The sequence below is a fragment of the Hordeum vulgare genome, chromosome 6H (genome assembly GCF_904849725.1).
Source record: "Hordeum vulgare subsp. vulgare chromosome 6H, MorexV3_pseudomolecules_assembly, whole genome shotgun sequence".
NCBI classification, from domain to species: Eukaryota; Viridiplantae; Streptophyta; class Magnoliopsida; order Poales; family Poaceae; genus Hordeum; species Hordeum vulgare.
This window is the reverse complement of record NC_058523.1, coordinates 70042882-70064477: the sequence shown is the minus strand read 5'-3', so window position 1 is coordinate 70064477 and position 21596 is coordinate 70042882. Positions and strand designations below refer to the sequence as shown.

The following is a 21596-nucleotide window of genomic DNA, read 5'->3' as shown; positions in this document are numbered from 1 at the left end:
CTCTAGACAATTCCCAGAGAAATTATGCTACTCCGGAGAAGGAATTTTTAGCAGTTGTGTTTGCATGTGAAAAGTTCAGGTCTTACATAGTTGATTCCAAAGTCACTATTCACACTGATCATGCTGCTATTAAGTACCTCATGGAGAAGAAGGATGCTAAACCTAGACTTATCAGATGGGTTCTCTTGCTACAAGAATTTGATTTGCACGTTGTTGACAGGGAGGGTGTTGATAACCCCATAGCAGATAACTTGTCTAGGTTGGAGAACGTTCTTGATAAACCACAACCTATTGATGATAGCTTTCCCGACGAGCAACTGAATGTCATCAATGCTTCACGTAGTGCATCGTGGTATGCTGATTATGCAAACTATATCGTTGCCAAATATATACCACCTAGTTTCACGTACCAGCAAAAGAAGAAGTTCTTCTTTGACTTGAGACACTACTTTTGGGATGATCCTCACCTTTATAAGGAAGGAGTAGATGGTGTTATTAGACGTTGTGTACCTGAACAAGAACAGGGACAGATCCTACAGAAGTGTCACTCCGAGGCCTATGGAGGACACCATGCGGGAGATAGAACTGCACACAAGGTATTGCAATCAGGTTTCTATTGGCCCACTCTCTTCAAGGATGCCCGCAAGTTTGTCTTGTCTTGTGACGAATGTCAAAGAATAGGTAATATTAGCAAACGTAAGGAAATGCCTATGAACTATTCACTTGTCATTGAACCATTTGATGTCTGGGGCTTTGATTATATGGGACCTTTTCCAAAATCCAACAGGTATACTCATATCCTAGTTGCTGTTGATTACGTCACTAAGTGGGTCGAAGCTATCCCCACTAGTAGTGCTGATCACAACACCTCTATCAGGATGCTGAAAGAAGTTATCTTGCCTAGATTTGGAGTCCCTAGATATCTAATGACCGACGGTGGTTCACACTTCATTCATGGTGCTTTCCGTAAAACGCTTGCTAAGTACGATGTCAACCAATGAAGATTCTTATTTCCTTATATCTCTTCTTGAAGATTTACCGAACTGGCCACATCGTGTAAACCTCTGGAATTTCCTCACGAGCATTGCAAGCTCCTGTCCAAATTCTTCAGGGTCACCAATGCTGTCATCCGAGTCTTCTTCTTCAGATGAGGAAATTCCTCTAGCCTTCAGTGCCCGTGGTCTAGAATAGCTTAGTCCATATAGATCTTTATTTTCTTCTTGCTGGAATTCATGAGTATTGAGCCTTTCGAGTATATCAGCTGGATCAAGCATCTTGTAGTCTGGTCTTTCTTGAATCATCACGACTAAAGTATCAAATGAAGAATCCAAAGACCTTAGCAGTTTCTTCACAACTTCGTGATTAGTAATGTCTCGAGCTCCCAGAGCTTGTAGTTCATTTGATATGTCAGTGAGGCGATCAAAGGTATCTTGGCAGCTTTCATTGTCATGCCTCTTGAAGTGATTGAAGAGATTGCGAAGAACATCAACACGAGAATCACGCTGGGTTGATACTCCTTCATTTACTTTGCATAGTCTCTCCCAGATAAGTGTTGCTGAGCCCAAAGCACTCACTCTTCCAAACTGGTCTGGGCTCAGATGGCCACAGATGATATTCTTCGCTTGAGAATCAAGTTGCTTGAATTTCTTCACATCAGCAGCAGAGACACTAGCAGAGATGATGGGGACGCCATGTTCCACAATATACCAGAGATCATTGTAAATAGCTTGTAGATGCATCTGCATCTTGGTCTTCCAGAAGGGAAAGTTCTTTCCTTCGAAAGTAGGACCTGCTGCAGTAACCTTAATCATGCCTGCAGTCGACATAACTAAAACTCCAGGTGGTTAAACCAAAATCACACAGAACAAGGGAGTACCTTGCTCTGATACCAAAAGTGCATTATATCGACTAGAGGGGGGTGAATAGGAGATTTTTAGAATTTCATCACTGAGGAAATTCCTTTTGAGGAAATTCCTCACTGATGACTAACTTACAGCGGAAACAGTAAAGGATCAGGAGTGCAAAGTTTCACTAAACAGTTTTTCAGTATGAGGAATGTGAAAATAGATTGCACAGTGAGCAGGCACGCAGAAAACAGATGAGGATTAACTATCATGAAGAATTTGGGGTTGAGGAATTTTAGAGAAAGTCCTCTGCAAATTCTTCAAACAGTGATAGTGGAAATCATCAACACATAATCTGAGGAATATAAGGAGTTGAGGAATTAGAACCCGTTTCACAGCGAAGACACTAGTTGATGACCCAGTTCCAACTGCTGTGACAGTTGTACATCTGGTTTGGAGCGGCTTGGTATTGAAACCAAAAGACACACAGTCCCGGGACACACAGTCCCTACCGTATTCTCCTTGGGCTAAGAACACACAGTCCTCGCCCAACACTCGTGATAAGTCTTCAGGGCAGACTTCCAAACCCTCAGAAACTTGGTCACCCGACGATCCACAATTGACTGCTGGATTGCTCTAGACCATGACGCCTAATCGTCTGGAGGATGCACAGTCCTCAAAGGTAAAAGGCTTCAGTCCCACACAGGAACAACTTCTTCAGTGATGCTCAATCACTTGGTTTTGGGTTTGTGGTTTGGAGTTTGGGGTATTTCCTCACTGATGAATTACTCTCGAAGACTCTGAGGAATTGGGTTGCTCTTATGACAAGTGTCAGTTTCTAACGGAGCAGCAAACCAGCTAATGGTTGTGGGGGGCGGCTATTTATAGCCTGGGAGCATCCCGACATGATTTGACACTAATGCCCTTAAATAATATGACCGTTGGTGTGGATAAGACCAATGATGTGGCGTGGCTATCGAAACAGTCGGAACCCTCAACTGTGAGAGTCCTCATGTCACTCGTATTCCTCACTTGAGGCTTTTGGTAGGATTAGGCTTGGGTTGAGCATCATGAGGAAATTCATTCCAAAGTGCAACTTTGACCCCCTTTAACAGTATGGTGTTCCTACTACTCAAGTGTGAAGAAAACAAAAACAAAAACAGAAAGAGTAAATCTTCATGCTTCAAAGTCTTCAGAATGATTTTCTTCAGGACACATCAAATTCCTCAATTTCAATATCTTCACGAGGAATATCAATTTCATCGCAGATTCTTCGCGATTCAATTCTTCAGCTTCAGACCAATTTCTTCAACCGAAGATATACATTTTTAGGGGTGGATATTCATCAAATATTGCAAACTCCTCAGTGACTTATAGATCATGTGTACACTCATGAACACATTAGATACTTAACCTATAAGTCTTCAAACCACCAAAATCACTAAGGGGCACTAGATGCAGTTACACAATGATTATGTTAGCAGACATTTGGAACAAAGTACTCGTATGCTTAGCCATTTAAGTGCTTGTATAGACAGAAATGTCAATGATCTGAAGCTTCTGAGTAAACATGCCTCTATGATTACTACTCAGGTAGAACAAGTACTTAAAGCTCAGAATGACTTGCTCAATGAATTAAATGACAACTGTCAGAGTCATTACTAGAGGAGGCAAAATGACTCAGGAACCTTTGTATCCTGAAGGTCATCCTAAGAGAATTGATCAAGATTCTCACGGAATCAATGCTGATACACCCAGTCATCCTAAGGAGAAGAAGAAGGATGATAGAAACCTGCACACCAGTTCACCAAATACTGTCACACCTGAAGAACCTAATGATATTTCTGCGTCTGATGCAGAAACACAATCAGGTGATGAACATGAACCTGGTGACAATATGGCATTGATGTTCATAATAATGCTCAACCTAGCAATGATGAGGATGTGGAGATTGAACCTACGGTTAATCTTGATAATCCACAACCTAAGAGATACGATAAGAATGACTTCACTGCTAGGAAGCATGGTAAAGAAAGAGAGCCATGGGTTCAGAGACGTATGCCCTTTCCTCCTAAGCCATCCAAGAAAAAGGATGATGAAGGTTTTGAGCGCTTCGTTGAGATGATAAGACCCGTCTTTCTGCAGATGCGGTTAACTGATATGCTCAAGATGTCTCTGTATGCCAAGTAGATGAAAGATATCGTGACTAATAAACGGAAGATACCAGATCTTGAGATCTCCACCATGCTTGCCAATTATACTTTTAAAGGTGGAACTCCTAAGAAACTTGGTGATCCCGGAGTTCCCACTATACCTTGCTCCATTAAAGGAAACTATGTAAGAACTGCCTTATGTGACCTTGGAGCCGGTGTTAGTGTTATGCCACTTTCTCTTTATCGTAGACTTGAATTGGATAAGTTGACACCCACTGAAATTTCTCTGCAAATGGCTGACAAATCAATTGCTTTCCCTATCGGCATTTGCGAGGATGTGCCTGTTGTGGTTGCTAACACCACTATCTTAACAGACTTTGTGATCTTGGATATTCCCGAGGACGATGCCATGGCTGTCATCCTCGGAAGACCCTTTTTAAACACTGCAGGGGCTGTTATAGATTGCAACAAAGGCAATGCCACTTTCCATGTCAATGGTAATGAGCACACAGTGCACTTTCCGAAGAAACGATATCCAGTACATTGCATCAATGCTATCGAAAAGACTTCAACGATTCTAATTGGGAGCTTTGAATGCCCTATTCCTCGTGTCAAGATGAAGTATGATTTGCTTGTTGGGGAGATACATATCCCCATTGAGGTGACTTAGTGGCTATTCGAAAATTCTCCGTTCTCTTTTGCGATTCAAGAAAGTTTTGTCATAAGGACTTGATCAATCCCATTGACGGATTTCTTTCGACGACCATGAAACAGATGAAACAAAGAGTCACATACCTCTGTTTTGAGCTTTCTTTTTCTGTTGCTTAGAAGAAAAATGATAGAATTAGTTTAATTTTCCTGTTTTTTCTTTTAGCGTCCCGGATAAAAATACCTCGAAAATAAAAGTTCTCCGATGGTCTTGAAAATTTAGTATGATTTTTTCTGGAATTTTTGAAAATTTCTGGGCCTAAGAGCTGGCCTGGGGGCCAGACCAGTGGGCCACAAGCCCTGCCACCGCCACCTACCCCCCCTGGTGGCGGGGTGCAAGCTTGTGGGGCCCACAAGCACCCCCTCCACTCATTCCAGCTCTCAGCCTCTTCTTCCACCTCCAGAAAAAATTGTTTCACAGCTCAAACCCGTGTTCTTGCTCATTTGGCTGTGATTTTCGATCTCCTTGCTCAAAGCACCATTATCTGAACCGTTTTGGGGAAATTACTCCTTGGTAAGTGACTCCTCCATTGGTCCAAGTAGTTTTTGATCTAGTACTTTATCCTTCGCGAATTCTTGCTACCTTGGTGACCCTGTTCTTGAGCTAGAAATGTTGATTTTAGCTGGTCCCAAGTAGTTTTTGCGCGTGATACGGTCTCTAGGCACTAGTAGGAGTAGTTGCTACAAGGTTTGGTGGGTCTTTATTCACTTTTCTCTTGAACTTCAAAAATTTCAGCATGAGGAAATTATGTTGAGGAGGAAGTTTCATGGTGGTTCCTCAAGTAAGAACGGTCCTCGTCTCTCGTTTCGGGAGCCCGAACCTTTTCAACTAAGGGACGCACCGGTGCAACCATGTGAATGGCCTCCCGATGAGTTCATGATCGAAGCAGGTTTCAAGGATGAGTTTGATACACTTGTCCGCAATGCCAGGTTAGAAGAATTCCTCTCGGATAAAATGTGAATAGTATGCTATGCTCACTGCCTCTTTCGTGCGTAGATTTAAATTCTCAGTTGGCCGTGACTCATCCATACTGTTTGATCTGTACGATAAATCATATACCGTGGATCTAGAGGATTTCAATAGGATTTGCAAGATACCCGATGGGGTAGTGTTAATGATCCTCCTAAGTCTTCGGTCAGAGACATTGTCTCCAGGATAACTGTTGGAGAAACCAGAGATATCACGCAAGCCACCATAGGAAGCATCAATTTCCCTGCCTTACACTACCTTGCCCTCTTCATAGGTAGGTGCATTAACGGCAAGGGTGCACATTGTCACCTATGCGCTTTCGACCTTAGTATCCTTAAGAGCGCAGTAACAGGTGACAGGACCTTCAATATGGGAGCTATAATAGCAAGGAGGCTGAATAAAAATGCTAGTGAGGGGGATTTCTTTGGTGGAGTTTATGCTACACGCTTAGCAAATTTTCTAGGGGTATCCATCCGTCCAGAAGACCCTCCTCTCCGTACAGCCTACCTTGATCGTGTCGCTCTAACACGCTACCAGTTCCTTGAGAGAGATCATGGATCCCTCCTATACCGCTTGATATTTAACCGACAACGTGTTTTCCATATTACCCTTCCTGCTCCTGCTTTCTTTGACTTTCAGGAAAACGAAGATACTACATAACCATAGGAGAGGCAGAGGAGTATGAGAGGGAGGCGACGGCTGCTCGACTTCGTGAGGCAGCTATTCATGCAGTGGCTACAGCACTCCTGTATAACACCCATTATGACTTTGGGTTTCGCCAGGATCATCCATGGGAGTAGACCAAGCTAGGCCAAAAGCTTAAGCTTGGGGGAGTACGTGTTCTCACCGACTTTACATTCATGCTTATGCTTTCACTCTGTTAGCCGGTGTTCACACTTTGCCACTTTATTATCCATGCTAGTTTCTTTTCGTTTTCTTGTTTTCTGCCCTTTTGAGAAAACCCAAAAAGATTTTTCTTTCTTCTTTTACTTGTTGGGAGCTTTCCGTGTAAATAGTTTTTTTTCTTTATGTCAAGGTAGAAGATTTTGGTTACAATGTTTATTGGTTCTTGCATGCTTACCTGTTTAGCTTTCAAAGAGCCATATTACTTTGTCTTCTCCTTTGTGTTTGCCTGTAGATTCAGCTTAGTCCAATGCGCTTATTATTGTTCACATCGTTTGATCGTGCAAATGAAAGGCAACAATGATGATATATGATGAAGTGACTGAGACTGAAAAGCTGGTATGAACTCTATCTATTTTGTTTTTGTAAATATGACTAGCTTGTCGACCCAGATTTAGCTTTGTTGTGAGAGAACCATGTTTGCAATGACAACTTAGAGATCATAGTTTCTGATGCCATGCTTATTTAGCTGAGAGCTTATAATGGTTTGTCTTGAATGCCAACATAGATTTTGAGATGACTATGATGTAGTATGATAGGATGGTATTCTCCTTTGAATGTTTCAAGTGGCTTGACTTGGCGCATGTTCATGCATGTAGTTGAAACAAAATCAACATAGCCTCTATGATGTTCGTGTTCATGATGATTTATATCCTGTTCATGCTTGCATTCAATGTTAGTCAAACTCATTGCATCTTGATGACTATTGTCGCTCTCTAGTTGGTCGCTTCCCAGTCTTTGCTAGCCTTCACTTGTACTAAGCGGAATACTGCTTGTGCATCCAATTCCATAAACTCAAAAGTTTTTCCATGAGAGTCCACCATACCTACCTATTTGTGGTATCTACATGCCGTTTCAAGTAAATTTGCATGTGCCATTCTTTAAACCTTCAAGAAATAATCTGTTTTGCATGCCCGAACCGCTCATGTGGTGACAGAGGGCTATTGGTATCTTCCATGCTAGGAGTGTTATCCTCGACATGTCTTTATTCACAGTCATTCACGAGAAAGGGGCCGGTAATTGGAATGCCCAGTTCCACGCTTAAATCGAAAACATAACTGTAAAACAAGACTCCCCCCGGATTGATGTTAGTATGGACGGTACCCGAGGATTCGGCTAGCCGTGGAGTGTGATTGATTGGTGGTGGGGGAGTTAAAACTTTACTTTTCTGTTTGGGAACCGCCTATAGCATGAGTAGCATGAAAGATATTGAGAACTCTTGGTCATTGCATTGACAATGAAAGCATGCCACCCAAAATTATTATCTCTGTTTTCAAAGCTTGAGCTCTGGCACCTCTGCAAATCAATGCTTCCCTCTACGAAGGGCCTGTCTATTTATTTTCGTGTTGAGTCATCCTCCTCTTATATAAGCACCAATTAGAGAGCACCTCTGTCATTTTTATGTTTTGCTTTTGATTGATATTGAGTATGACTATGACTGGATCTTCGTTGCTATGAATTACAATGTTTAGTCAGCCCTTGATCTTTGAAAGTGCTCTGCATTTATGTTTTGCGGTCTCAGAAAGAGCTAGCGAGATACCACCTATTCATATTGCTTCATGCTTGTTTTGATTGAAGTGTTGGTATTTGAAACTCATTATTATTTGCTCGTTAGCTGATTATGCCATTGATATTAGTTTACCGTGCGACCTTCGTGTCATTTGCTTATGTGGTTAACTTGTGATCTTGCTGAAAATCTCGTTATGAGTTAGACATAGTTGCAACAACAAGATCAAACAGAGTTTGTCAAAGTTTTTCTTTCTCTCTAAGTTTGTCAACTGAGTTGCTTGAGGACAAGCAAGGTTTTAAGCTTGGGGGAGTTGATACGTCTCCATCGTATCTACTTTTCCAAACTCTTTTGCCCTTGTTTTGGACTCTAATTTGCATGATTTGAATGGAACTAACCTGGACTGATGCTGTTTTCAGCATAATTGCCTTGGTGTTATTTTTGTGCAGAAATCAAAGTTCTCCAAACGTCCTGGAAATTTAAGGGGAGCAGTTTTGGAAAATAAGAAAATATCTGCGCCAAGTTCCACCTGAGGGGGTGGGCCAGTAGGCCACAAGCCCTAGCTCCGCCACCACCCCCTGGTGGCGGTGGGCACGCTTGTGGGGCCCACACGGCTCTGCCGCCCCCAATTCCAGCTCTATAAGATCCCTTTCGTCCCAGAAAAAATAAAAAGAGAAGTTTTCGTCGCGTTTGCGATACGGAGGCGCCGCCACCACCTGTTCTTCATCTGGAGGGCAGATCTAGAGTCCGTCTTGGGCTCCGGAGAGGGAAAATCATCGCCATCGTCATCATCAACCTTCTTCCCTCTCCAATTCCATGAAGCTTTTTGTCGTTCGTGAGTAATCTATTCGTAGGCTCGCTGGGCGGTGATGAGTAGGATGAGATCTATCATGTAATCGAGTTAGTTTTCATGGGGATTGATTCCTAGTATCCACTATGTTCTGAGATTGATGTTGCTACTACTTTGCCATGCTTAATGCTTGTCACTATGGCCCGAGTGCCATGATTTCAGATCTGAAATTATTATGTTATAAATTTATTTATTTTCCATGCTTAATGCTTGTCACTAGGGTCGAGTTACATGGACATGTCGTCATTTTTTTTTATGAATTTACATTGCAAGTGAAGTGGACTTTTATTATTATTGAAATGAATTTACATGTCGTTAATTTGTAGTCGGGTTCATAGTTTCTACATGTAAAAAGTAACATGCATTACTCATAAAATATTATAAGAGCCCGTGGCAACGCACGGGCATTTTACTAGTAAAGTTTTGGTGTGCAGTATGTACGATGTATTTGGGCGGCTAGTTTCAGTATCAATATCGTAGGGCCCATGTTGAATAGGAGTACATATAACATCCATATGGGCGGGGCGCTCCTACTTGTAGCTAGCTCTTGATAGGTGCTTGATTTATTTGAAACACTCTCGCCCGTTCTGGAAAACATCTACTACGGTTTGTCTCACTTTTGCATCACCATGATGGTATCCTGGTGAACATGTCCCTTATTTTGCCAGATTAACTTGGGCTTGGGAGGCACACGGGTATGGCACACACAGCATACCAGACAACATGGTAGCTAGTAGTCCAGGTTTCTATTGCGCATGATGTAAGGTGTACGTTATTGGTTAATCGACCCGGATTGTCCTAGTGACCCAGCATTGCTCCTATCAAAAGATTTTCAATGAAACATCTCTTTGGCACAATGTGGGGCCAACTGTTCTTGAACCTGACTGGATAGTCTTCTTGTTGTCCTAGCTGTATTTTCTTGTTATTTATAATGTTATCTCAACCTAATTTCTTCAGCAGTAGTTCCGCATTAATTCTTGTTCTGATGTGAAATGAAAGCTGCGTTGATTTTATCGAAGGAGTGGGCGACCTTCCTAGTAAAAGTTGGTTGTAAGATCAAACCTCAATTGCTTAGCGTGAAACTTGGGAAAGATGTGAAGCAGAGAAATAAAACAAATCTTGCACCTTATTGCTGTCTACGTCACAGCACTAATCTTGAAAACGCTGAACGCACATGATAAGGGGGTGTCGGGACACTCGGATGCTATCACACCTTTTCGTAAAAAAAAGGATAAGTAGTATAAGGAAATGACCAAAGACGGGTAAGGAATCGGCGGGCCTTCAACAATATTTCAGCGCTGGTGAGCATGGTTACGGCTAACATCTGCTCGCGTGGCATCCTTAGAAGGATGAGCGTAGAAGTGTGGGTGTGCACAAATAGTCCAACTGTTTTATTTTCTCGTCGGTCGATTTGTGGGCATGTGGGTTGGGGAAGTGTCGTCAGGCAGTCTCTGTTGTACACTTGATGTACTCATTCTCATTTTCTTCTTAATAAAGTGACACGCAATTGCGTGTTTCAAAAAAACAAATTCTTTATTTATTCTTTTGGAAATTTTCAAATTCTTTATTAACGCATGCATGGCAAGTAGAAATAAACCAGGCCAAAATAAACATACCAATTTAGTATATTTTTCATTGATTAAGTATGCAAATTAATTTGAAGACCACAATGATAATGTGAAATTCTCAGGGGAGACATTATGTTCTGAATATAATGGTCAAATCTTAATATTTACACCAGAACAAGAGGAAAATTGACCGCGAAGGCAGGTAGAGTTACCTACTAATCCTACAAGCTTAGCCATCCACGTCTCGTACAAGAATACCTGTTTGTGTCTGTTTTTTTTGTTTTCCAGACAAGGTTATACCTCCCGACCTCTAGATCTTAGGATGCGTGCGCCCATCATTTTGTTGAATAAGGGCAAGATATCAGGACCAATGCACTTTATAAACAAAGTAGATGAACTTTAAAGATGGGCCCCATTACAGGATATGACAGAAAATCACCTTCGAAAAGGTAATCAAGTTGCTGTATGTAGTGTGTACTTCATGGTACCCTACGCTCAATTCTCATCAACTTTGCTGGTACATAAAAATTAAAACGTGCATTGGTGCATCCTTGCTAGTGCTAGTTGCTGGCTATATAAAGATGCAAGCCGGTGTTCAACCCATATCATGCTACACAGCCATCTTCCATGAATGGTTGATCGTACGTCTTAGTTTCATGTGCCAACGGTGTATTCTGGTTCTCATTTTCCTTAAATTTGCTAGAACGACCTAGGCTTAGGAGGCATCTGGGAGTTTCAAGGATACTCCACCGACCCACTAACTGATGAAACTTGCGCAGTAAACAATAATCCTTGCAGATTATTTACATATTCCTTGCTCCGTACATTTGCTGCAAGGGTGGTTCACTATGTCAGTCAGTTGGCTGATGCCACGGGCTTCGGCATAGCTGATGAGCGCCCTGATCATTGAATTTTAGGTGTGTTTGGATTTCACCCCAGCTAGCCCCGCTAATCCAATGCCGTGGCAAAATGTTGGCTGGAGAATTTTGCCCGCCAGCATCTCACAAGATATCAGGCCAAATATTTGGTTGTGATCCAAAGATGCGCCCAAGTATTCGATCAACCTGGGCAGCTCCAAGGTCTAATCTTTTTCTTTTTTTGAACAAGCAGAAGGGAGACGAAGGTTTCAGAACTGACTTTTTTGAGCTTAGGTTTCAGAACTGACTTTGTAATAATAAAAGTGATACAATTCCGTGCAAATAGATGGTACACCCTTTGTTTTGATGTGTGCTTTCTTACGGGCTGACAGCTGGGTGTCCCATTAGGCGCTCGTTACTTAATTAGAAACGAGTGAATGATAAGAATCTCACTACTCCCTCCGTCACAGTTTATAAGACATGCACGTGTATCTAGGTCGTCAATTTAACTTATATAAAATATATTATTTAACATAAAAATTATATCATTAGAAAATAGAACATCTAAAGTTTCTAATAATATACTTTTTATAATATATGCCTCTCATTAAGTTGATCAAATTGACGACTTAGATACACGTGCCGGACTTATAAACTGAAACGAAGGGAGTACCAGAAACGCGACTAAGCGTGTGGGCCAGCACCCGTCAGGAAAAGAACTAAGGCCGTCAGCAACATAATTCCTGTCGGCTGACCGACGGGAGGGACTGACAGCCATAGTCTGCCAGGAATCAATCTGTACTCCTGACGTCTAGCCCACAAGAATATTATCCCTGATGGTTATCCCTGGGTTTAACTCATAGGAAAGAAATGTTACATCAGATTTATCCTACTTGGAAAATACATATTCCTATCGTCTACTTGTCAGGAATGACTGTCAAGGAAACATTTATACCTGTTGGTTCAGCGGACAGGAATTTGTACCAGGTAGATGCAACACGCATGAATCCCTGTGGGCCATTGGCCGTCACGGTTGCATTGTGTTGTTGTTTATTTATTTTTGGTAGGAAAGCAACATGCTAATCCAGATTCTATAAGTGTTGCATTATTTTCTAGAAATAATATGGGAATAGATTTATGTGACAACATCAGACTTCATATATCAGCATCAATTTCATACATATATATCATCAACAAAGTACACTACAAGGCTACAACAATACCAACCACAGAAGGACATGCCAACCACAACAATACTAGCAAAATACATCGACTTGCAACTACCACCAGATGTCAGTTTTCATTACTAAGCCATACCGGATACAGAAGTCCACAAAAGAGCATATCAAGACCACATATAGCCTGATGTTATCATGTTGTTTGAGTAGTCAATTTCCGCCATGGTTGGTTGCGTCAACAGTCTGATCGCCGACATTCCCAGTGGTGTCATTCTCTTCGCTTGAATCCATGACATCATTGTTTCCATCAACCGCTTGCGAGCCAGCTTGAGATGAGTTATTTATCCCCTGAATCGAGCCCAAGTAATCAATTTTTTATTTAATCTGACTTAGAACAATAAAAACACAATACTTTCTTGGATGACAAGTGGAGACAACACAACCAAATAATTTCCATTTATTGATTAATGCTTGGCAACAAGAAATAATTTTCTTTTCATTTACAGGTCTAGGCTACTTTCAAGTTCCAACCGGATGGACCTTAAGCAAGACAAGCATTATTTCTATGGAAATTGGGCACAACAGCTAAAGAAATTTATGAGAATAGACAAGCTCACAGATGCAAACAGCCAAACAACTTAATAAAACATGAAAAAAATCCATATCCAACATAGTATTCATATTTCATGGACATGTCACAAGGAATGCACAAATCTAAGTTGAGTAGTGGACATCACAGGTTACACTTACTTCTAGTTGTGAAACAGCTCCATGGCTTAGTATATGTAGTATATGTGCTGGCAACTCTTTCCCTATCTCCTTGAAAAGTGCGTGCAAAAGAAGAAGAGATGTTACTAGAGTTGATATGTGATACTTGAGAAGTTTAAACCCATTGCTTTAGAATGTTGGCATGAATTTGTACATACAGTTATGAGCTTCCCATGCATATCTACATTCTGTTGTAGCATCTCCTTAGCACGCCTGAGTTCTACATTTTTTTCATTAACACGCCTGAGCTATTCCTTCTCTTGAAGTGTGAGCGGAGTTGGTGCACTGGAATTCCTTTTCCTAGCTGCTGATTTAATATCTTCTTTCTTAACAGCCCCATCGCCTACTGACACGCGACCATGACGAATGCCAGCTGATGCTTCATATAGCAGTTCACCGTCCAGCTCTCTTCCCTCCCAACTATCTGGATACTTCTCTTTAGCCAATGTAGTATAGTCATCCTGACAATGACAAATTATAGTTTGTTCACAACATCCTAGTAAATTAACATCTTCAAAATCTATGAGCAATATGGCAGTAGAAACAATGACATACAAGGCGTATTTTTGCTTTCTGGCTCATGATTGCACCATTGCTAACGATTGCACCGGTGTCGCCGCTGCTACTCACATTTTTCATTCCACATTTCATTGCAGTATATGTATTCAGGGTCGTCTCCTTCTTAAGTCCAAGTGTCTCTTCCTACAAGAACGCACAAATTCAAGCAAAGTCATGGCATCATGTAATAGAAAAACTAAGTGTGAAGAAAATCATACAATAAGCACATCATGGCAGAGGAGGTCGGCTCCTTGGTAACCGGTGGAGGATGGCCACCACCTAGGTCAAGCAACATACTGTTCATTCGATCAGTTTCATTACAGGCCTCTTGATATACTAACGGGATAGATCCGTCAGCAGCAGCTACAAAACTCTCACCATCACTAGTGGGGACGGGGCCTTTAGCCCCGGCCCGTAAGGGGCTTTAGTCCCGGTTCACCAACCGGGACTAAAGGGGCGGGACTAAATGCCTAACCTTTTCGTCCCGGCCCTCTTACACGCCGGGACTAAAGGTGCTCCACGTGGGCGCCTCGTAGCGCCCCGGGGGCAGGCCCTTTAGTCCCGGTTCGTTACAAGAACCGCGACTAAAGATTTTCAGATTTTGCTTATTTTTGGTTTTTTTTGAATGAAATTATTTTTGGGTTTTAGGGTTTTAGGGTTTAGGTGTTCGGGAGATTAACGTGATGCCTCGTTTGGTGTTCGGGAATTAGTTTTCATATAATTTAAATAGAAATAATTATGCATATATATATATAAGATTAACTTATCTTACAAGCGATCATATATATACAATTATATGGAGATCTGAATTATCGGGACTAGAGCCCCTATATTCGATTACATGGACGAACATCAGTAATGGCCCTTAGCTACACTAAATCGTCCTTTGTCTTCTATAGCTTCCGTCCTCAGAAATCCCGCAAGCTCCTCTGCAACAGCAATCGCGCGTTGCTCTAGTAGGACCTTCCTCCTCATGGCTGTGTGCTATATAAGAAGAGGAGATGAATATGAATATCAATCATGATAACAAAGAATGACGGGTAAAAATAGAGGTGTGAATGTTCATTGCTTACGTCGAATCTGTGATCCTTGAACTCAGAGGTAACCGTGCGAATGGTCTCGCAAACATAGTATCCGCATAGATGCGTTCCCCGTGGCTGCTGGTCGCACTTTACGAGAATAGAATATATATAATCAAAATAATAATATAGCATCATAAATGTATTGAAAATTAATAGAAGTATATCATACTACTACTTACCTGAGCCGCTCTAAAGGTCAGCTTCTCAGGCTCGATACCGGGAGTCACGCACTTGAACCGCTTCCAAACCCTGCCCGACAAGGATAATGATTTGCTAAGTTTTTCATTAATTGATATATCATAAAATCATCGAAAGAGACCGATAGAGGGCAAGAATGATTAAAATTACCCTTGGAGCATGTCCTGCAGGCTTTGGAACTGTTCCAAGGGTCTTGATAATGGGTCGAAGGCATCAACTCTTCCCTTATCAATTTGAATGTCTAACAGAATCCAATGGAAGCTGCACATGTGTATATATATATATATATATATATATATATATATATATATATATATATATATATATATGTCAGTAACTAGTGAACATCATGTGACTCACGTCCATATCACCACCATTGTTTACACCTCCATCATTTACTGCTTTTATTTACTTTTCCGTTGCAATCACTATCACTATTCCCGCTTGTGTTTTGATCCTCTTCAAACTACAAGGCCGGAGAGATTGAAAACCTCTCTGTACTCGTTGAGAGCAAAGTTATTTGTTGTGTGTGCAGTTCCACGTCTTCTGCTAGCGCTAGAGCAGTGGACACCTACTTTTTGATCCTCGGAGTCCTCCTGGTTCGATAAACCTTACAGTCCCCGCGTAAGGGAAATTTGCTGCTGACTACGTCTCCACCTTCCACTTGGGGTAACCAACGAGGGGCGAGAAGTATATCCATCAACTCTTCATCATACCCTTCGACATGTTCGAGCTAAGGAAGGAGAATCAAGGACACGACACTTACCCAGGTTCGGGCCACCTCACGGTCTAAAACCCGACTCCTGCTTGTCTCAATTGCTCGAGAGTTAGAGGGTGTACAAAGGCCTATTCTTAATCATTCTGGGGTCGATCCCTTCCACGGCGGTGGCCCGCCCTATCTTATACTGGCCCCGGTCCTCTTCCCCTCGAAAACACACGGCGGAAAGGGTCACAACAATAGCCAAATTTGAAAGGGGGCATGACTGCAACCTATCCTGACTAAAGTTGTCTTCGCATGCGTCTTAGCCCGCCAAAGCTTCCTGTCGCGACACGCCGGTAGGCTTGGGGATGACCTCCATCCCGACGTGCCATATTTTTGGTCTTCTTACACCAAACTGGAAGCCTTTGGAGATTACATTGGGAGCAAACCGGATGGCCCTGCTCCCTAGAACAGAATAAGAAATCCTCACCATCTGCGCCTACTCGCACGGCTCGCCGCACTGTTCGGCATGGCGAACGTCACCCACGTGAAGACGTGGGGTTGCGCCCCGAGAAGGCTTCGGGGGCAGCCTCGAGGGGGGGGGGGACCTCGTGAGGGGGGTGTGGGTTGCACGACTCCTAATGAGGCTTACTGACTAACGACTTGCGCGGTGGGGGCCCTCTAGAGGGCCTTGTCCGCAAGGCCCAACGACGGACCGTGTTGCGCGCGTGGTATGCGCCGCGTCCAGGGCGGCGGGTAGACGGGCCTGAGTAGCGCTAGTCTCACGGCCCCGACAAAAAGGGCCCGTACCTGGGTAAATATTGTCATCCATGTTCTTGTTACTATCCATTTGAGATCCACAGCTCGCACCCCCTACCCCGAGGTCTTCCGGTTTTCAAACCAACATAGGGTGTTTTGTATGTGCGGCTCAACGGACTCAGACAGTTTTTGTACGAATTTTCAAAAATTGACTCGACAATTCTTGTAATCAAAAGCTACTCTCTACTTCTTCTTCATCAATGAAAATTGATTTTTTTTCAACCAGTTGAAATAAAACAAACGTAAGCCGCGTGCACGGCTCAACACGTGTCCACTAGACCCATCAACCGCCCCTGGTCGGCCTTATCTCTTTCATCTCTATCTCCTCCACCCGTTCTCCCCACCCCTTTTCCCCATCCTTGTGTCTTCACACACATGAGAGGAGAGAGGCACCAATGGTAGATGCCGGCCACCTCGCGCAACGGTGCGACTCCCCCTGCTGCATGCCCACCTGCAAATGAAGGGTCGTAAAGCCCTGCGTGCTCACCTCCGCAGTGCTGCAACCCTGAAGGGGGCGACGCAACATGCAGGGGGGAGGCAGCCGCTCGTCAGAATGCCTAGCTCGTAGACGACTGTCGGTCCTACGATGCAACAACTCGTCCATGGTGCACGGTGTTGCGGTGCAACCTCGGGGGCTAGTGCTACAAGTCGCCGGCGACGGAGCTGCAATGGAGCGCCCTCTGGGTCATTGGAGCTTCGCCGGGGCAGCCGGAGCTGCAACGAAACGAGTCGGAGCTGCAGTGAAGCGCCGCTGGGGTCATTGAAGCTCCGCCATGGTTGTTATGAAGCTCCGTCGGAGCTGCATTGAATAACGCAGGAGCTGCAGTGAAGGTTCATCGAGGTCGTTGAAACTTTGTCGGGGTTGCATTGGAGTGTCATCGGGGCTACATTAGAGCGTTGTTAGGGCTTCACTTTGTGCGGTGCTGCCATGGAAGCTGATGTGCTGAAATTTTTTTGCTCGAGAGGGTGTGGGACCATAGAATAGAGAGAAAAGACAACAGCTTCGTTTGCGCTGATCGAGCAGCCATCCTGTGTCAAATCGGACGGCTAGCTACACGGTAGAAATCATCCGGCTGATTCGTAGAAATCCTCATGCAAATTAGCCATAGCTGCTTTTTGGTCGAAAATATTGAACCAGGCAAATGTCCCACCTCCGCTAGGGAAAGTAAAAAATGGAACTCATTATTCGACAGCACCTTACCAGCCATTTCTTCCGTATCATATAGATCATCCATGACAATGATCTTCTTCTCCCTCTCGTACGGCGACTTTTTTGCGGTGGATTTAAGTTAACGACGCTTTGCCGCGCCTTGCGTCTTCTCACTTGCCACACCACCTTTTATCTATTCCCACGGTCGCAACCCACATATGAATATGAACGCACTCCGCGCTCTACCATCCCTCGCCGGCCGCCTCCATTAATACTCCCCACTCCCACGCCCAAAAAGACAAGACGAGAAACCCACCACCATCCATGAACCCGACGCGCGGCCGCCGCAATGGCCGCAGCTCCTTTCTCCTCCTCATTGCACTCGTCACTGCGGCCGCCGACATCGCGGCCGCGCAGCCGGCGGGCCAGGGGGGCCCCAGCTACTTCAACCCCAAGTTCAACCCGTCCATGACGGTCATAATCGTCGTGCTCGTCACCGCCTTCTTCTTCCTCGGGTTCTTCTCCATCTACATCCGGCGCTGCGCGGGTGGGCCGCTCGGCGGGCCTGGCGAGGACCTCGGCGCGCCCGGCGCCCGGATGGGCAGCATCGCTTTCCTTACCTCGGGCGCCGCGCGGTCCAGGAGGATGAGAGGGCTGGACCCGGCCGCGCTCGAGGCACTCCCCACCATGGCCTACGCCGACGTCAAGGCGCACAAGGTCGGCAAGGGCGAGTTGGAGTGCGCCGTGTGCCTCAGCGAGTTCGACGACGACGACACGCTCCGCCTCCTGCCTAAGTGCTCGCACGCGTTCCACGCGGACTGCATCGACGCCTGGCTCGCGTCGCACGTCACCTGCCCGGTCTGCCGCGCGAACCTCGTCCCCGGAGCCGAAGCTCTGGCGGCATCCGCTGCTGCTGCTACGTCGGCGACGCCGGAGCGGGACGTCGTAGCTGCTACGTCGGCGCCGCAGCCAGCGCAGGAAACTGTCACGGCGCCGCCTGAGCAAGTGACGGTGGTGATCGCCGATGCTGCGGATGAGACGGAGGAGGAGAGGATCAGGAGGGAGGAGGCGGCCGAGCTGGTGCGAATCGGCAGCGTGAAGCGCGCGCTTCGCAGCAAGTCCGCCCGGAGCCCCGCCGCGCAGTTCCCGCGCTCGCACACCACGGGGCACTCGCTCGCCGCGGCGCTCGCCGACAGCGCGGATCGGTACACGCTGAGGCTGCCGGAGCACGTCCTCCGGGAGGTCCTCGCCTCCGGCAAGCTGCAGCGCACGAAGAGCCTCCAAGCGTTTCGGGAGGGCCGCGCCGGCGGTAGCACGCGCCACGGCAGCAGGAGCGTCCGGCTTGGGCAGTCCGGCCGGTGGCCCAACATGTCGTTCTTCTTGGGACTCTCGTTCTCGGCGTGGGGGTCGTTGCGGCGCGGCGAAGCCGACGCGCCCGGCAAGGGTGGCGCGAAGGTCGCCGGCGACGGCACACCGGCCGCGGAACAGGGGTGCGACGGTGGGGCGTGCCCGCTTCCACTTGGCGGCCGCCGTGTTTGACGCGGTAAAGAAGCACACCAAACTTAGGAAAACGTCTCCGTCGTCGCTGTTAATCCTCTTTTCGGCGGTCAGTTTAGGGCAAAACCTCTTTTCGGCGGTCAATTTAGGGCAAAGTTTGTACAGCAACACCTTTATTTAGTCGTCGGTTAAACTCCATTGATTAGGTCCTTGTGTAATTCATTCAAGAGGAGTGTAGTACATTTTTCGTATATTTTCATCATAGCTCATAAACAACAGAAGCCGTGTAAAACGAGTAAACGGGGCGCGCCCTCTAAAGTCATATTGATAGACGACACTTTTCCTCGTGAGCAGGTTAACAACCTTCATAAATGAAAACAAGGACTAATCATCAACGTTTACCACACGGTCGGTCGTGCTCAAATAGTCGAACCTTTCCTTTTCGGTTTTGCCCGTCAAACAAAAATGTGCACAAGACATGATCGGTCGTTTGGTGAAGAGATGACTATGATATGATATGGGGGAAGGGACGACCGATGACATCGATCTGACACTAGCATCTACAGATGCTCGCACGTCGCAAGACACTACCGGGGGCTCATGAACAGTTGCTCTACCAAACATCGGAGGCGTCAACAGCAGGCAAAGACCAAGTACCGCCACGATTAATGACAATAAAGCATTGGATGGTTAGAGAAACAGTAATATTCTTAGTTTATTACGGGTCAAGTTTTGCTGTTTGAATTATTTTTTAATTTATTTTAGAATTTTCGGCGTTCTGTATTTAGTGAAAGAAAACGTTTTTTATCAACGACTAGAAATTTATGATGACTTCGTAAATCTTAAAATAATATGCTGGTTTAGTCGTTCGGTGGTGCTCATACGGATATAATGTGCATATATGCGTTTATAGGATAAGTGTATGCGCGTATATATAAGTGCTTGCGTCCGTACTGCATTTTAAAAAATGATAGAGCATCCACACGTGGGCTTCCGAAACACCCCTACCTCCTTATACGTCAGGGAAGATGGCCCAATCACTATCCGATAAAAAATGATATTCCATCTAAATCTGGAGGGGATATAAGAAGGCTTGGGCGCGTCCGTCCGAAGTACCAGACATGCCGGACCCACCTCAAATTGCATCAAAATGACTAAATTCACCATCCTCCGCCAGAGTCCAAGCCATCGCCGTCGTCTACCCCTGCTCCCCCTCATCTGCCTCACCGGTCCCAACCCACCATACTAGATGTAGTCAACGGGTACCCCGTCCCACACGCTGCCACGGTTATTGCATCGACGTTGTCCGTGGGGCTCCCTTCCCTGGAGCTGAGCTGCAAGCGGGAGAACGTCGCACGAAGGGACCGACGAAGGAGGCAGCGCGAGAGGGAAGCGACATCGCAGGGAGTTAAGAACAAGGAAGGCCTCATCCACGCCCGTAACCGACAACAATTAGAAAGCAGGTTGGCCATTCGGACAATTTCCGTTAACGCAGGTGGTGAACAACGTTTCTGAATTTTCGTGGCTCCAAGGGACACAGACAAGCACGGGCAACGGCAATGCCCGGTCTGATGCAACAAGACATGGTAATTTTTTTCTCCTTTCCGATCAATACCTTCCAAATGCCATTGAATCAATTAGCAAGTAGTTACACATCTGTTGGTTTATTTGCAATCGTGATGATTTTAGGACAATGTCATATCAGACATGATCAATGAGAATAAAGAACCTACCCGAATGGACTATGGCTTGGGGGATCCAAAACCCAGATTGTTCTCCGTTTGGAGTTGGCCGAACATCAAACTCCAACAAGAAAATAAAGGCAAAGGTAAACGAGGCAAGGGGTCTGACATTCACAATATTTCAGGATATCTTGTTGGTTAAAACTTGATCCTCCACAAGCATGGACGCTATATGTGCCACAGAGTAAATGGGCAACAAGTATTGAGAGAAAATTTGAAAGCATTATCATGAACACAAGAAAAATGTGGAGGCGCATCCTATCATTACCACATGCAATATGGCCTCTCTCCAATAGCGAAGGTCCATCTTTCAATGGTAAGTGAACAAGTATGCCGGTTACTATGTTGATTGGTGATGACCCACAAGTATATGAGGTCAATCATAGTCCTTTTGGTAAGTAAGATTGTCGAACCAGAGAGGAAGGAAATGACAAGCGGTTTTCAGCAAGGTAATTTCTGCAAGCACTGAAATAGTGGTAACAAATTGTTTGATAGCAAGATAATTATAACAAGTGACAAGTAGCAATAGTAAAAATAGGTACAA

At 44.8% G+C, this 21596-nt stretch overlaps 1 protein-coding gene across 1 annotated transcript; it reads left to right on the top strand.

Annotated features, from left to right (window-relative positions):
• Positions 1 to 18045: 18045 nt before the first annotated feature.
• Positions 18046 to 19605, top strand: LOC123403706 (E3 ubiquitin-protein ligase ATL6-like). The gene has a single exon (XM_045097619.1). The coding sequence runs from the start codon at positions 18138 to 18140 to the stop codon at positions 19350 to 19352; it is 1215 nt and encodes a 404-aa protein (XP_044953554.1). The 5' UTR covers positions 18046 to 18137; the 3' UTR covers positions 19353 to 19605.
• The last annotated feature ends 1991 nt before the right edge of the window (positions 19606 to 21596 follow it).

Excerpts from the sequence above, each read along its gene's own strand:
- LOC123403706 (XM_045097619.1), top strand. The coding sequence starts at position 18,138 with ATGAACCCGACGCGCGGCCGCCGCAATGGCCGCAGCTCCTTTCTCCTC.